General features: G+C 41.0%; 1 protein-coding gene across 2 annotated transcripts in view; it reads right to left on the bottom strand.

The window, feature by feature from the left end:
- Window positions 2,146-18,182, bottom strand: part of PHACTR3 (phosphatase and actin regulator 3) — a 95,162-nt gene continuing 79,125 nt past the window's right edge. For both annotated transcript variants that reach the window (XM_021416905.1, XM_021416906.1), the window contains exons 9-13: window positions 9,728-9,783; window positions 5,683-5,744; window positions 4,739-4,879; window positions 3,674-3,750; window positions 2,146-2,720 (exon numbers count right to left, since the gene is read on the bottom strand). In XM_021416905.1, coding sequence (XP_021272580.1) covers window positions 2,705-2,720; window positions 3,674-3,750; window positions 4,739-4,879; window positions 5,683-5,744; window positions 9,728-9,783 — 352 coding nt within the window. In that variant the 3' untranslated portion in view covers window positions 2,146-2,704. The remainder of the gene's footprint in view (window positions 2,721-3,673; window positions 3,751-4,738; window positions 4,880-5,682; window positions 5,745-9,727; window positions 9,784-18,182) is intronic.

The raw sequence follows: 18,182 nt of genomic DNA, 5'->3' as shown, positions 1-18,182 counted from the left end.
ACAGCCAAGATTCTTTTTTTTACATTGCATGCACACTGGAAAAATAATGGTATTTTTAGTAAGAACTTCCACTGAAATACAAATATGAAATTGTACTGTCTGTCCTCCAGCAGATACAATCACATTCAACAAAGATGCAAATATGAAACGTGTCATGACAAAGTATTCACAAAAGCACTACTCGTCTTTTAGTTTGTGGCTTGGAAAACCCAAGGTCATTCAAAGCAGACAAGTAGAACGACAGAAACTCTGCGCTGACGGACTGATTCTTTTTTGCTGTGGGTAAAGATCAGGGTAGGGAAAATGGCCTCCCTGGGCTAAGCGTGCCTTCAGTGAAGAGTATCTTACGTTCTAACAGAAAGCAAGCACGCTGTAGCACATGCAGCCTCCAGACAACTTGTTGGATTTGCCCACCAGCAGACAGACAGTAGTTAGCTGACAGCGATCACGTGTGGCTCTGAAGTAGTCACAATTTTATGTCTCTCAGCAGAGCGAAGCAGCAAGAAGGTTGGGATGCTTGTGATGGGGGGACAGCTGAGGACGTGGGGAAGAACCTTAAGCATGTTGCTGCATAACTACGAGATGGCTAAGTGGCAGTAGTAACACAGCTCGTAGGCACTGTTTGGAATTAAAAAAACTAAGATACCCTTCAAATATTTATTGTGTTTTTAAGACATCCTTTGAAAGTATGTTACACATTTTTGTTATCAGTGAAAGTCTGCGCTGTCTGCCCTGGTGCTAAATAGGCATGTTACTTTCATGGACTATCAGTCCAGTTTGTAGTTAACAGATTCTAAGCTAAACGGTGTGGTTCTGCTTATGAAACACTTCCCCCCTTTCTTCTTATCCTTTTTTGTATATTACACCTGGAATATAGCTATCAATAAATATTTTGTTATTAAAAATTGTTGATAAATATAATGAGCAGTATGTTAAAAGGCCAGTTACGCATTTCTGTGAAAAGCCAAGTTATAAAACTGCGATTAATAGAAAAAAAAATCTTTGGATCAAGTAGTTGGCTGATTCAAGTCTTTGATAAGTAAATCAAACATTAAAAAGATGTACAAAACTACAGGTAGCTACAGAGCAAGCTGAATTATCAGTGTCAATTTTGTTGGTCCTGGGCATCACATCTCCCACGATTCATCAGTTTCTTCTAGAATTGCCCTTAGTGATGCACATTTTGTGTTACGCTGTATGTTCTTACCTTCAGCTCTTAAATGTTAGTTTACTTTACAATTTATGTTCTTGCATTCCCACACTGAGCAGCTGAAGAGAACTGAATGTCCGTGCGCTGTTAGCACTGCTTCTGTTTACTAGCAGCAATTTAGGAGTAGTCTATACAAACAATTTTACGTACCTTTATTTTCTTGATTATTTTCATGCTTCATGGCTTCACGGAGATCATCTCAACAAAGCTGTAACACAGCACCTGTTTCAGATTTCTGACATTGAGTCACTTCCTAAAAGGGTAGCATTTAACACACCTGCAGAGACATTTTTGCCTTGGGAGTCTGTGCCATTTTGGTGCTCTCATAAGTCTCACGAGGCGTCCTTTCCAGGCATCAGTGTATTTTTTCTTTCTTTCTTTTTTTTCTGTCTAGTAGTATCTTGAGAAGAATTCTCAGATGTTTTTAGATGTCAAACATTATTAGAAATGGCCAGCTTTTTTATTTTTCTAAACCAATTCTATTTGCTTATCATCAGTTAGTAACTTCTTTCCTCTTATCAAGAAATCACTGAACTATGTATATACATATATGAGCTATGTATATACATTTTTGCTATTTTAAAACATAAAAATAATTTGTTTCCGAAGCATGAAAGTACATTTTTATATCAATTGTTTGTCTGTGGTTGTGCAAATTAGTAACTTCTAATGAGATGAACTGAACTGAACTGTCATTCTTTAGAGGTCTGAAAGTGCTGTAGAATGACAATATGGTACACACATTCAAAGGGCCTGGTGCAAAGTGTTAGTAGTACCTAAGGTGGAAGTCCTTTGCTGAAATGATCTTTTTGAAGATTCTCTGTTGATAAAGAAGGGATATGATCTGGTGCATAATAACTGAAATCTCTTCCCTTCCCAACTGTCCCTGGGAAAAAAACATCTTTAGGAAACATGTTCATTTCCTGCAATAAGTAGTCATTTAATTAAGGAACAAAAGTAACAGGAGTCAAAAATGCTTGCAGCTGTGTTTGTTAGACATTATATAAAAAAAGAATGAAATTATAATACATTAAATTAGTTTTTAGAACATGAACTTAAGCGTTTTACAAACTAATTGTGGTAAGTTCAAAATGTCTTATCAACATAATACTGAATGACAGTGTGTCATGTCCATTATGTCAGAGGCCTTGGAATGGTAAAGCCTGTACATGCACATCTCCTTTTCCATGATAGACTGCAAAACAGTTTAAAACAAGTGGTAAAGGAGAGTAGTAGGTTCTTTCAAGTAGTTTAACTTCAGTCTTTTTCAGCAGCTAATCCCATTCAACAGGCCACTGCTCTTCTGGCTTCAAAGTGAAGAACATCTCTGGTGTTTCCCTCTTTATTTAAGTGCTGCAGAGTTTTCATCCGCAGTCCTCCTTTCACATAAACATCAAGGTATCCTGGACTGAACGTTAGGGAAAGACGATTCCCCGATGTGTGTTCAGCAGCAATATCAAAAAGTAAGGGCAGATTCTTCTCAGAAGAAAATTTCTATGGCCTGTGAAATCTAGGACAAATAAGAGACACTTTTAAACTACTTCAAAAAGTACAATTTAAAAAAAAAGTCTGGTTTAGATTATTAAGTTTCTTAAAATTAGTTTTCATTCTCTTTAAAGGTACATTAACAGTATTGAAGAATATTTGCAACTTTAAGCAAGTTTAATTTTCACCAATGCATTTCCACTTTTATGCCATGACTGTAGTGCAGTTACAGTTCTCAGGGTCCAGCCAAGCCATTCTGCAGTTCCTGGGGAATGTAAATGTAAAATATGTGTGGAGCTTGTTGGTTTGTTTTTTCCCTTAGGAATTAGGCCACAGTTTTCATTGTCAGTAACATTCTTTCTTGTGCCATGATCTTACTGCTTTGTAAGAATAAGGCTGGTGCTTTGGAAAATAAGAGAATATACTGTTAGATTAATACATGATAGTCTCAGATTCTGTCTGGAATTATTATATGCTGTTGCTCTGTAGGTATGTTCTCTTAGCAGAGTGCAATTCAAGTCCCAGTCATTGGTAATACTTTAGCAGTAATTGTAAATTGTAAGCCTGTTTGCTCCTAATATCCTGACTAAATTTGAAAATGCATTCTTGCAGTCTGCTTAAATTCCCCAGGTAGCTCACTTAGAAGGTATTTTTCAATTCTAGTCTTAACTGCCCCCCTTAAATTTTTTCCTGTATTCCACTCTGTCAGTGCACTGGTATTTTGCCTTACACATTGAGCCTGAGCTCTATAATGTGAAAAAGGGCTCTAACAATTGCATGAACAGTCTAGAATTCTATCCCCGTAACATTTAGATTAACGTGCATGGTATTATGACTCGTGTATTTGCCTTTCATTGACCATACCAAGCTCAATTAAGATCATGCACATTCAGCATCTAAGACCAAAATCTACAGATTCAGGACTCTTAAGAGACTGGTTATTAGCAGACAGTGGAAATAAATAGCTGGAAGACTGACCTTGTCAAATGTTTACTTGATGCATGTACCTCCATTTCATTACTTTTGTATTCATTTAGCTCTTTCCGAATTGCTGCCTAGGAATTGAAAATAGAAGAGGGTTAACAAATAATTTTGTATTTATAAGCATTGTAAAATACAAGACTCACAGAGCAGAACATGAGTTTCATTAAGTAGAAATAATAGGTGTTGGGTACAGCAAAGCATACTGTGACAGTAGAGACGCTGAATATTTAGGTTATACAGATTCCTGATGAATATATGGATTGCTAGAGAAGAGCTAATGTAGGAAAAGATAATATATTGTTCCTTCTCTATGTAAGTCTTCTAAAGCCATTTATCACAATTCTTACTTGGGAAGTACTGGAATGAAGAAGAAAGAATTTGACTTCCACATCTCAGACCAAAGCAGTAGGTAATCCGGCCGTGTATTTGCCATCTTATCCTGTAATTATCCTAGCATCTGCACTTGTTCTATTTGCTGCATCCCTGAAACTTCAAAACTCCTTATTCAACAACTGTTCTAGCTGGAATCATGCTGAACTCTTTTGGCTGAATCTCAAGTACTTAAATGTGAAAATCAAATTCGTATGTAAATTAGATATGTGGCAGGTATATGATGGAGCAGAAACAATTGCTTGCGTATGCTCGTGAAAATGTAAGATCAACCGACTCCTTGAGTATTCACAGGCAACGGGAGAGGAAATACTTGCATGTTTCAAAATGTAGTGAAGGGCATTTGTGTGTCTAAGAAAAAAACTTCCAGCTTGAGGATGAATGTCAATAGTGTACTCACTGGAAGTGGTTTTGAGTTGCAGCCTAAAGCATGAAGAAAGGCTGTATCCACCTTTCCCTCCCTCCCCCCACCGATGGATAAGCTGACCTCTGTAGTACTAAATAAGCATTTTTCTTATAAATAGCATTTTTTATGACAGTATACATTGGTCAGTGTGTTTACAGCATATCAAGTAACCACAACATTTACAGAGGTTAAATGTCCTTGCAGAATCCACCGTAGCATTTTAGACAAAGTAGAAAGCAATAATATTTTAATTCTGTCAGTACCTTATCAGCTGCTGATAGTCTTGTCCACGGTTTATCTGCTCGTCTGTCATAGTCCTGTGCTTTTGCCACTTCTACATAGTCACTGAATCGAATCAGGATCTTTCTGTCTCTTAGTTCATCTACTGTAGGTCTCTGGTTAAGCTGCATTAAATAGTTTTGTAAAATAGAACCAATATTAGTAATGAACATTTCAATAAACTGTGCAACATTTTCTGCTTGCCATCTTAGCTTAGTGTGAATTTATGGATCTGAATAAAAACACCTCTTGGAAATTCCATGGAAATGTTAAGTCCTTTAGACTACTGTTAGGAGAGCAATAAGTGTTTGAGTTGAGTTGTGGACTACAGCACGGTGGCTTTATAATGGAGAAAAGATGAAAACATTTTGACCTTGAAACTGATAAAATGCATAAATTTAGAATAGGCAAAAGAATAATAATGAATTTGTTACGTGCACAACGTAGAGTTTCTCTACTGCATTCAGCAGCGTATTGCACAATGTTTTCAGCACTAGACCCACTTCAAAATGCCAGTTTGGATATAACAAGTTATTGGCACATTTGGCTTATAGTTCCAAAAGGGTTCCCTGGGAACAGAACAATAACAAGATCTCAGAACACCTTAAAATGCAAAGAGAAATGTATTGTGGGAGCGCTTCTGGTGCTCAGCAGGGAGGCAGTTCCGCTACCAAGAATGAAGTACTGCTTTTATAGCAGTATAGCTGTGAAATACATAGTGTGGAAGCAAATACTGTTCTTTTCATTTAAGATTTATCTGTAAATATGCTATTAATTCTCATAGCTGAGACATGGTAGATATTCATGTACTAGACACCTCTATCTCAGGCACTGCTGAGGAGGAAGTGTAGCGTAACAATGACCGAGGTGACTGTTCAATGTTTTACTAGCTTTCTAAAAGCTAATAGAAGGTATTGCAAGATTTTACCTTTCTTGTCAGTCTCTGTTTGATTTCCCTTCTTTCTTCCTGTTCAGTTTGATCATTTCGTTCTGCAGAGAATATAAAAAGAAAAAGGATGATTTTCTTCATGAGGAAGAACAGTACTTTCCAAAGTTCCAGGCAGTAAGAATTACGTCACATAAAAATTAGTAGCTGGCTCTTAGTTGTTTTCTTAGCTCAGTACGTCTCTGGTTCTCTACTACAAGGTACAGTTACCTCTCTGTGAGGACAAGGTACTGGTGCCACTGGCAGCTGTTCCTGAGCTCTGAACTGCAGTTCCAAGATGTAGTAAGCCAACAGCAGCCACATCAACTCTCAAATTGTACGAACATCCGAAATAAAATCAAAATATTCCGTAGTTAATCATCTTTTTTTGTGTGTTCTCCATATTGCTGGAGCCATTATGTTGCAGTAGATGCTGAAAAGACTTATTGCAGGAGCTTCAGGGAAAGTAATGTTCTGTCCTGTATAACCTTAATTCTCAGGCTACATCTTTAGATGGTCACGCTGCCACAGTAGTTATCTTTGACTTGCATGCTTTTTATCTGTGCCACTCATATTCGAGCCTCTTTATCCTCACAAGTTTTCTTTTGTAGCATTCCATTCTAACCTAAGCCAGCTAGCTTTTGTGTGTTGTGCCTATTAGCATTCAAGCCGTGATAACTCCTACACACTGGGTCTAAAAATAGAGTGGAGTGCTGTAACACTGTGTGAAATATATCCTTTGCCTTGGGATACGAGGTAATGGCGTTTCTATTTCTAGTACTATCTGTTACTAAATTCAGGCATGAGCCTGTGACCTGAACAAAGCTGAAGACCCAGAAAAAAATGTTTAACCATTCTGGGATTCTCTAGTTTATTATACATCCAGTATTAAAAATCAGGCGTGTGCTTTAACATGCCTTAAAAAGGCACTAGCAGTGCAGATGAGTTTCCAAAATGATATTTTTAGTAATGAAGCATTCCGTATTTTTACGCTTATTAGATTACAATGAAATGCCATCATAAGGATCAACACAGAGTAACATAGTAGTGCGTAGCCACAGCTGGCTATAGCAGAAACGTAAATCATGTGAATATAAAATATTATAACATGCTAATATAGCAAGGCGACAAAATGGAACAGAATAGAGCAACTAGAAGTCATGCTGTCTGAGGGATGAGTATCTATTTAAGTGTGAAATGTCTGAAAGGAGAATGCTTTAAAAAGTAGAGTGTATTCTAAGATGCAGAGCTTTTTGCAAGAATTTATTAAAATGCTTAACTACTCTTTAATTCACTCATTTTAGAGTATTATATATTTCCATATCTAGATATTTCTATTAAAAGAAAATAATTTTCTGTGCTATGGTGCCTTTTAGCATATCACTGTCAGATGTGCACTGAGAGAATTCCAAAATAAAAACCACAGATACCAATTTCTGATCGGAAAATTTGCTTACAAATTTGAATATACAAAACATTACATAGTGACCCTTTGCTGTGATACCTTCAGACATGCTCAGTGCTCATTCCCAGCTCCAAGAAAATGCCAAATGTGAAAACATAAGAAATAATTCATTTGGAAAATATGAAGCAAGATTAGATAGGAACTGCTAGCAAAGGCATTACAAAATTCAATACAGGGACAAACCAGAGAGGTTTTCCCTATCAGCATCACTCTGCCTACACATAGCTACGCTCGTTAGGGAGGGCTGGCTTTATAAATCTCAGTAGAGAGATGCTCCCAATTATGAAGTGACATGTGTAGTACTGTAATTCATTTTTTCTGCTCTGTGAGTTATGGAGGGAATTCTTAGCTGTGCATAACACTGAAACAGTTCCTGGTGTTAAGAATGAACTGGGGGTTTTAGAGTGTGTTTTAAGAGATGCTGCCTTCTTGAATGTCAGTGTCAGCTTTCTGCTGAGTACAAAACACGTGGGAACACCTAAGTCTTGATTTCAGTTGTGATGGTAAACCAGCCACGTTTCTGTCATTAAAGCAAAGGATGTAGAAGTTCGGCAAAATTGTAAGAAAGTGTTGGCTTCACATTTTCCTTAGCAGAGTGTGTTATTAACATCAGAGATGTTAGGAAACTTATGAGTCAACTGTACAAACCCTTACAAACTGGAGGACGTTGAAGTGATTTCACTGAAGAGTATTTATGTTGCCACATCTTTGCATGTCAGACCCCATGCAGGTGTTTAAAAACCATACAATAATTTCTATATTCACACTAATAGAAGGAAAGTTGACTAATTTCCACATTCATTCAAAACTGAGATGAGAGTTGTTGTATCTGCCCAGCCTTTTAAGATTCCTGCTGTCACAGCTTAGTGATGACCTCAGCTCTTGAAAGATGCTTAACTTTTTCTATAATGGAACAGGTAACTGGAATAGAAGTGACTATGATCTCAGACGAATCTGTATAGAGCCTGAGCAACCAAACTGAAGTCAATGGATTTGCTTCATGTTGGGAGCTCCTTTAAATGAGATACAAATCTAGACCAGTATGTTTAGCTGGCATTCAGGAAATATCTTTAATTCTGCTTTATCTTCTTTCTGCTTTATCTCTCTCTAAGCTCATTATATGAATGTATTCAAACTTTTATTATTAAAGCTTGTCCATTTAACCCAGATTAAGGATGTAAGCAGCATTCTTCAAGAAGTAAACATAAAGGAACAGATTTTTTTTGGTGGAGATCAGTCCTGCCTTAGGGAACTAAATAAATAAAAAGAAAAAATCACAGATCTGAGGCACTGACTCTTGAGAATCTGATTCCACATTTCAGAATCTTGCATTAATGTTTTTTTTCTGTTTTCTTATCTCTTGCGTAGCTGACAGGTAAATTTAGGCCACGTTCATCCATTCACATTTTCAAGGAATGCACCCTGTTTCTCACTTAGCTATGCACATTTGTCAGATGCATCCAATTTAACCATGCACAACGTATGCATTGGAAGAGTACTAAAAATCTAAGTCAACTATGGAATCCCTTTGTGTTAAAAGTGAAATGAAATCTATGATAACTTCAATAGCAACTGTGTAGGTTTTTTCTATAAAAGAAAGTTCTGAGACATTAAATTTTAGGTAACAAAATGTGGGTAACTTTTTTCCTAAAGAACTGCAAATCACATTGATAATTAAATATGAATTAAATACCAAAGGCAGCATTGTTTGTTTCTATGACATATGCCATATAGCAACATTATATGTGGCCATATATAGATGTTTTATTTACGTTAAATGAATGAGAAGCAAACCATTATCACAACAGCCCATCATTCTGCTATGGGGGTGTTGTGTTGTTTGTTTGTTTGTTTTTCACTTTCAACACTAACTAAATCACAAAAATAACAGGACCAATATTCTTTTTTCTCAAGCATTTAGCTTCCCTCATTCTCCCATCTCAAACCCCATAGCAGAGAAAATTTTAGAGCTCTCTCTTCTCCTAGCTTAGAGGATTCCCAATGCATCTATTGCCTGTTTGATCCCTCAGCCATAAAACAAATCTTTAGGAAAAGAGTTTCAAGTTTCTGCCCAGCATTTATTTGAAAGATGTTGAGCAATGTCCCCTTGTAGCTGTATTTATAATAGGCCTGGAATTGTCCCTCTAACAACTGTTAATACCTCAGAAAGACAGTTCTCTGACCTGCCTTTGGAAATGTCCTCACACATTTGCAAGGATGCTTTGTCCATTCCCTTTAGCCAAGACAGTCAATGTCTTGAAAAATGATAGTCTACGTGTCACTGCACTTGGATGCTACTCCCCTCTCAGACACCCATAACAGTGTATTCACAATAAAAATTATTCCAAAGCTGAAATTTAAGCAAGTCCCTCTTTTCTGTACTAAATTGCATGCCTTATCAAAGTGTATCAAATTCTGATTTCTGCAACATTTGAAACCTAGGACATGTTAAACATGAAAACTTTTAGGTACAGAAAATAATCCCAATAAATGAATATCTCTTTAAAATGAATACGTTTTACAAATGTAATTGCTGGTTTCAGCAAATATATAGAGAGAGTATTTCATGGAGGAAGTACTCACGTTTAAGTATATTTCTTCTTTCTAGCTCCTCAACAGCAGGTCTTTGGCTGAGTCGCCTGCGGAAAAACACCAAAATCACATTTTGTACCATGCCTGTTCTTTGGAAAGTCTGCAGGATTCCAAGTCCCGGTTTGTGTTTTCCTTGGGTGTGTTTATGGGTAGGAGGAGAACACGAAATCCTTCTCCAGGACTCAAGGAGAAAAGAAAAAGAAAACACTCAAACCCAAGATTCTGGTACCAGAATGCTTTCTTGTATAATTTTTGCCAAATGTCAGCAATGCAGGTAGAAGTTCTCCTCTAGTTTGCACTGCTGTTGGTGGAATGCTTCCTCATAGCATTCATCCTGTTCACCACACTTTCCAGACAGTCAGTTGGAACCAGTGCCCTCCAAGGGTTAAATTCACTCTTGAGAGAGGAGGTTAAGGTGGTTTTCAAAGGAGTTTCACAGTGATCTTCTGTAGCTGTCACTGCTTCTACCTTTTAATCTCTGTAGCAGCGGGCTTCCTTTTTTTCTAGTAACACCAGTGATGCATCCTGACAAAATGCAGACTTGCCAGAAATAAAGCTTTCCTGTGGTTTCCCGACTACACATCTAATAGACCAATCCAGCAGCTCTCCTCCTGCCTGCTGAATAAAATTCGTGTGCGGCTCACAGCCTCATGCTGTCTGAGCGGAGTGTCTTGTGCGGTTTCACCTCCCCTTTTTGTAGTGCTGCTTCAGGATTGAGTCTTCAAATCATATGATCAGTGCCATAGCGATTTTATTCTGCATACTAAATGAGATTTCCCCATGAGACACTGCTAATATCTGCAGAGAATCTCAGGTAATTGAACCCCTCCCCTAGGCGGACAGACACACACTGCATTTGCTAGCATTCAAGCAATAATCCAGCAAGCAGATCAGAAGCAGTTTACGATGCTTCCTGGTCTGCGTTCTGGCAGCATCAGGGATTCTCATCGTCTCCTCTGTGGCAGGTGTTGCCAAGCCAGAGGCTGAAGTTACAGACAAAGGAATACAGCAGGGACCACAATGCAAACCACAGTTGCAGTAATTATCCCTCAACTGTGAACAGAAAATAAAGCAATGATGATAAAGTGATGCTTTACCAAAATCTGTATTTTACCAAATATACAGGAAATGAGAAAAAAAAAAAAAAGAGGTAACTGTTAAAGAACAAGTGTCTACTTCTAATTTCTCCTTGTTTCCTAAGCCTGACCAAATACACCTTTGAATTCAGCTCTGTATTCATACGCTATCACACCAACAGCACAGAATATGAGTGCCACTCCTTATCCTTTTCTAATTTCCCTGTGATCACTGCGAAGGCCAAATTCTGTTCTCATCTTTGGCAACACGAATGAAATGGTGCTGAAATGCTCCACTGAAGGATTTAAATGCGTATTTTTAATTCGTTACCCCTTCACTCCTCCCTCCTCCCTCATTTTCCTTTATGTCACAGAAATTATGCAGCTCTGGTGAGGTTTGTTTGAAGGAGATCCGTGTACATTGTATACTATAACTCAGGGAAGAGTGACTTACTCACGTGGCGGTCAGATGCCTGCCTATCAAGCTATTCCTAATTACAGCCCTTCCATGCAAGATCTGCAGATTCTCCCAGAATCTTCCATTAGATTTCAGAGACCCCCTTTAAACTGAGGGATTAAAACTCTAATGGAGAATGATTAAAGCGTGAGAAGTATGAGAATGGATATGCAAGTGAATGCTCTGTATATTTTTACATATATTGTTACAGTATTTATGTTGGTTAATTATTTAAAACCGTATTTCCTTCTTGACTTTGATAAACACATGGTGGGTGCCCAGAGATAACATTATTTCTGTGCACAACTTCAGCTTTACCCACAACAAAAGGAAAAGATGCAGATATACACACACAGGCAGAAATATACACATGCACCATCCGGTATTGCATATTTGTTTGAATTTTTCAGAGATGCAAACAGCACTTCCAAACTTTTATCACAGCCACAAAACCAGGAATGGACTTTTCTGTCATGGAAGGTGGGGACAGGGTGAAAACACCAAATACAGCAGAAGTCACGACGAAATAACAAGGCGGCAACACAGCTGACATCTGTTGCCACCGAGGTGCAAGGGCTTCCTGTTTCTACCTGCTATATCAATACTTCTGTTCAGAAGAAGCCTCCGGCTGCTGTAAAACCCCTTCCATCTGCTTGACCCACCATGAGCGCTGCACTGCACCAGGCCCGGCTGGTTACACTGCACTCCCAGACAAAATGCAGCGAGGTGGTGAAGGCAAAGGGCTGCGGATCCTGCACCAGGGGCTGTTGACCATGCTCAGGGACGGAGCTGCAAGTACAACTCAGACAGGTGAGGGCCAGGGGGACAGCACGTCCCTGCTGAGCTGTGCTGCAGCACAACAGGCACTGCGTGGCTCGCTGTGCTCTCCTGTGTTCCACATGCTGCATTTTGGTTTTAATGTTACTTATTTCTCTACAGTTGTTAAAATGCAGAATGCCACCACTGACAGAAGCAGGGAGTATCTCCTTTGCAGTGAGCTTAGGGCCCTCCCTCAGGCGGAGGCCGCGCTGCCATGTTGGAAGTGCCACCACACGGCGGGCAGTCGGGCCCTGGGAAATGGCGTCCTACTCTCCTCTTCCCTTTGTCTGAGAACAGGCCGTAAGGCAGGTGCTGAGAGAGACTGACTCCAGAGAGGGGATGCTCAAATCTCTTACTTTTAAAGAAAGGGAAACTGGCAGAATTATGGTTATCAGAAGTCTTTGTACTGCAGCCAGCGTGTGATCCCAGAGAATGAAGCAGGCACAGGACACAAAGGAGCCTTCACAAAGGCTAAAAACTGAACTCCCAGTGGACTCTACATGATCTCCACAAGCTTTGCACAAAGAGAATTCTGGAGCACACAGCTGATTTGTTTCCTGAGAGTTTAGCAAATCACCTGCACCTGAGGGTGGGTGGCTGCTGAGCTCCAATTCTCCCCCAGTCTGGCTGCATGCTACCGCTGTGGGTAGGAGCAGCGCTAAAGTCTGAAGGGAACCTGTGGTGTGGATGTGAGACAGGCCCAGATGAGGATGGGTGAGTCCTGTGCTTTCTGTTTCTGTGGTGTTTTCATGTGGGGGCTTTTGATCATGGTGCAGCCCACTTCTGTGAGGTAACTGCAGACTGCTGGGAGCTCTAATGTAGTGCACTGCCTCTGTCACTTCACAGTAGTGGTTTCTTTTCAGGTGAATTAAGCTTAGATATGTATTTTCTGGTACTGAAAAGAGCTTCTGGTTAATAGTGCTGTATTCCTGGGAGACGCTAAGGTCTGGGTTTGGGGTTCTTCTGAATTGCTTGCTGAGGCAGAAGTGTTCCCTTGGGGCAGCTTCACACAGGAAGCCATTTCTGCAGCTTGAGGGCTCTCAAGTAACTTGCAGGTAAATTCTGCCTCTGTCCAGTCTGCACACAATGTAAATGTCTGCTATGGATATTGTTATGTTTTGCATTAGCTCCAGGAATTTGCTTCCTCCTCTAATTTACACAAAAACGTGCCAAGAGCTGAAGGAAGCAGAGCTGAATCTGCAGTGCCTCAGCTGAGGTGGCTGCAGCTGCCTTAGAGAAAGCACGCAGGACTGGAGGCACCGATATTGCTTCCTTGTAAATGGTGTTTGTATGTGATTCAAAGTTTGCCATGTACGTGTCAGTGATGCTACAAATGTGGCTAGAGATCAAAGGGTTGAATCAAAGGATTCAAAATCTGAATGTTTTCTCCTAATGAATGACAGAGCAGTTGCCGTAAGTTTAGGGCGCTATGTGTGCTCAGAAGAGTAACAAAGCTTACTCCTACTGTTACTGTTGCTCTGTGCAAAACAAATGTAAAACTTCAAGTTTGGAAGGAGTTCCGGGGGGTATTTTCAGTTCATTTTCAGAATGTTTTTCTCAGTTAACTGCTTGAAAAGGCAACTGGATTAGTGTATGCATTTGCCTACTCCCGTGTCCTATGCAGTGCATCTTGTGGGTGGACAGGAGCAGCTCTGTCAGCTGTGCCTGGCCTTGAGTGTACCCTGCAGGTGCGGCCACGTGTGCTCCTGCTGTCAGAGCGCTGCTGAGAGTCCGCATGTGGCCTCAGGATATTTGTTTCCTCCATGCAGCATGCACATGGGAATGCTGTGAGGTTCGTGGATATTCTGTGATGGCTCTGAGAGGGGCAGTAAATCTATGCATGTCTGGCTGTTTCCCTTGACGCACATGTGCGGTGCATAACTGTGGCAAATAGGCTGTCCGGGGAGATAACCAGCCTGGCCCGCCAGCCTTGAGGGGGTGGAGAAGCCTCCCTTGGCGGGTCTGCTGCAGCAGGCTGCAGCCCTCCTCTGCAGGAGCCTGATTTGAGGTCGTAACATGTCGGACACGTGCACGGGTACAGATGCTGGACTTGGCTTCAAGGGGAAAACCACTAATTGCTCATCCCCTCCGGAGTAAGGTCACATGTTCCTGAGCCCAATGACTCTCACACGTGTCTGTGAATGATGATCAATATTTACTTTGCGCAGTCAGATTCTCCTTCACGTTCAGAGAAACTGATGTCTTAGCACCAGCATTACACAAGGTTGATGATATTGGAGTGTTACAGGTGACTGAATCCTCAGCAGTCTGAGGATTTGCGTATCACTTGGATCCCAGGGTCTGCTATCAGATGGGCAATGCATCAACATGTCTTACAAGCAGGCGAGTGCCAAGTTCTCTGTCCTCATGGTTAACCTTAGCAATATCTTTTGTCCGTTGTGGGACTGCGTCTCAGCAAAGCTACAGTGTGGTGTGCCACTACTGCATTTGCAGGTATGGGCACAGAACAGCTGAGGAGACAAATGGGGAACAGGTGCAGCCCACCCATGTGCACATGGGGCTATGCTCAGACCCAGTCCATCCTTCCCAGCTCTTCTTGCCAGTTTGCAGTCTCAGCTGTCTGCAGACCCTTGTAAGTATTTAGGAGAATGGACTTCAAGAAGCTTGTTTTGTTGGGGTTCTTTATCTGACCCACAAATGTGCTTCTTTGTTTCACAAATGCATTTCTGCATAGATTTAATTGTCATAAATCTGAATTTCTTTCAGCTTGATGGCTGAAGCCAAAGCACACGCTTTGGAATCATTTTTCTGCTTGTCCTTCGTTAGGGCCACATGCATCTGATAATCTCCTACAGAGCAAGGGGGAGGGAGGGCTCACACGTGTGTTTGCCTGTGGACTCCACACTGACAAGCGCGCAATCAATCCAGCCGCCAGTAAGTGAGCTGTGGCCAGCAGCAATCATATTGATTGTCTCTCATGGCAGGTAGTTCTGCAGAAAGAGTCGGGATGTTTTGCAGGGGGTGGTGGGGAGGATCCGTCTGACAGCAGAGCTCCAGCCCAGCCGGGAAATGAGCACAGGGAGGAGAAATGGGAGTGCCCTATGCTGTCTGCTCGTGAAGCTACCTGTGCCTGCTTCCCATCAGGGGAGAGTCCCTGTCTCTTAAACTGGCATCTCTATTATCAGAACATCGTGTTCAATTCGACAAGAAATTTATTTTCATCCTTCCCATAAGTGGCTGTGAAAAGGATGTGTGCCAGGGCTTTGAATCACCCACGCGCTGAGCGGTGGCAGCGCAGTGCTGCCTGCAGAGTACAGTTATGGGTAGTAGTAAATCCTTGGTAGGAGGGACTTTGCCTTTTACAGACTTTGTTCTGTACAAAATTAGAAGGCAGGCAACGAAACACAAACTTGTTCTCCCCACCAAGGCAGTTCTGGAGCACATACAAAGTGGTAGCTGGGTGTCGTGCCAGCATTTCCTGTAACAGTAGTTGCTGTTCTCTGATAGTAGGAGGCTTAAGAACAGTATGAAAATGGAGACTTGGTATGCTCAGTTCAGCAGGTTGCGTGCCAAAGGTTTACTGCTTTAAAATTGCCTGATATTTGTGTCTATTTCCCCCCAAGCTATTTTTTACATTAAAACAAAAAAAAAATGCTTTTAGTTACCCAGTAGAAGATGCTGGATAAATGCAATAGCCATGCATTTTGCTTTAATTATGCATCTTATTCATTTATTTGGCTTTCAGTTGTGTTTGGATTTTCAAGGCTGCAAATCAGCAAAAGTTCTGTTAATTATGTTGGCCCTCATCTTTCAGTTGCCCATCGTTATAGTTTCTATTGTAAACACCCTGTGCTGAGTAGTTTGGATTTCAGTGGGAATAAAAACTACATACTCTCCCAGCATGACCCTTGTACCGTGATCCCGGTAATGTCCCCAAAGGACCTGCATCCTTGTGACAGCCTTACGGTTGCATAGTGCTGCTTAGTGATGAGCACAGAGCCAGTGCCTAATTATGTGAGAGGATTCTGATGGAGAAGCCTCTGCAGTAATCACTGTGTTCACCACCTGTGAAAGTCCTGCAGCATTTGACCTTTGGTTGCATACTTGTTTTTTCTGGAGGCGTGAAGAAGAAAGGCCAGACACAGCCGGAGTGCAGAGCCAATCTTATGGCTCAAAGGCCTGCTGCAATGTCAGGTGAAGATGCTGAGCATCCTTTCATCACCTTCTGGAAGCTTTTGCTTTAGTACCTCTCTCAATCTGCAGTTGAGGACCCTTGGAGGATGTTGTGCTATGTTCCAGGACCGATGTAAGAGCTTCAATTTTCAGCTTGGCTATTATTTAACAAATAACATGGCTTAGTTCTGCTGTGAATGTAATAGAGCAGGAGCTTCTCCCTCTCTCTTCCACCTGCTTTTCCCCACTCTTTGGTCTGAGGGAGCTGCTAGGTAGTGGTTCTATCCTGTTTGTAACACAATTACAACATTTAGTCATTAGTGTGATGAAATTACAACTGGTTATTCAGCTGAAGACATGCTGCGAGGCTGTAGTTAGAACATCTCTTTTCGTAGCAATGTCATTGCAAGCCACACTACCACTCACTGCTGCTTCTGCTTTGCCTTGCAGCTGGACAAGGAAGAGGTTTGGGGAATAGAGTCAAGCTAAAAATAGCTCAGCAAGAAAAACTGCTGAAAGAACATGTTCTTCAAATCACAGCTCAAGTGGTGCAGGCTCCCAGTGCAACTCTGTGCTGGAGGCTGATGAGGGCTCAAGGGTGTTTGTATTAAATATATGTTGAAGGGTCTTTTGACTGAAACCATATACTGGTTATGATCTAGGTCACACTGTGCAGGTCACTGAAAAAGGCGAATAGTGTTTCATTGCAAAGCAATAGATTTCTAATTTTTTTTCTCTGAAGCAGGAGTAAAACTCTGGAGCCCTGTGTTCCCACAGAAAAAGAAGATGAATGTTACGTATCTCAGACAGGCAAAGTGAGAACACTATGGGTTGGATACTTGAGGACAAGCAAACAAAAGGAATTATATAAATCCCAAGGGTTTCTCTCTATCCCATTAAGTGTGTATTACTATTTATATTATTTTAAATAGAGACATCTACCACTGCCAAAGTGATACTAAAATCAGCTCTGATAGTAACTGCTTGAGCAACAGTGGGGAGCCTGCAAGTTAATCACTAGTAGACCAGAAGCAGATCTTAGCCCCGCAGTAGGGCCCACTGTTTTACTAAGACCTTCTAATATTCCTAGTGGGACAGTTACGTACTCCTGGATGCTTGCTGTGTAATTATGTTTTAAAACCTACTTTTTTCTTCCTTTTTCATTTCACTGTGTAAACGATGCCTAATACAATGCCTATGCTTGAAATCCTCTAGAGAGACTGAGGCTGGATTGCCAGCCATCCCTGAGCCCTGCAAAAATGAGGCATCTGTAGACTCACGACTCCTCTTCCTGCACAGCCAGGAATGCAATTTCAGCCACCACAGTCAGAGGGAACAGTGACAGGAGGCCAAAATGTCAGAAGATGTGTCAGTGTGAACTGTAGCACAGGCTGCATTTCAGAATTCATCAAATGGAGATACTGCATGTAGATGGAAGTGCTCCAAAATGTTGTGAATTCAGCTGGGATGCTCCCTGTTAAAAGGATCCTGCAACGCTGTCTGCCCAACATATAAACAGTTACCTCTATAAACAGATGCCGTTGCAATGTACTGCTGGGATTTGGGTCACTGGAAGGAGCCACAGCTGGATTTGCAGAGAGCAGGCAGAAACGCTGGTAGGCGTCGCTTGTCAGCCTGCCTCAGCTGACTTTGTGTAAATTCTCTTCCACATCTTCAATTAATGCAAAATAATTTGAGAATGGCCATTCTTGCCATGGATAAAACTGTTGAGAATTTCCCCGTGCAATGTGAGCTCTGCAGAATCCACTTCTCTGCTCCCAGTAACCTGTGCTTATACATAAGGGACCCTTTGGCAATCTGCAAAGCCTGTGAAGTAACAGGTAAAGATCTGCAGTGTCTTGGCCTTTGCAAGGTGTCGCTTAAAGCAACAGCAAGAATCTTCTCCAGAGCTGTTGCTTTCGATCTCTGTGAGCCTGCTAACCCAGCAGCTTGGAATGGA

The sequence above is a fragment of the Numida meleagris genome, chromosome 19 (genome assembly GCF_002078875.1).
Source record: "Numida meleagris isolate 19003 breed g44 Domestic line chromosome 19, NumMel1.0, whole genome shotgun sequence".
Classification (NCBI taxonomy): Eukaryota; Metazoa; Chordata; class Aves; order Galliformes; family Numididae; genus Numida; species Numida meleagris.
Note: the sequence above shows the minus strand (reverse complement) of the source record. Positions and strands in the feature narration are given on the sequence as shown.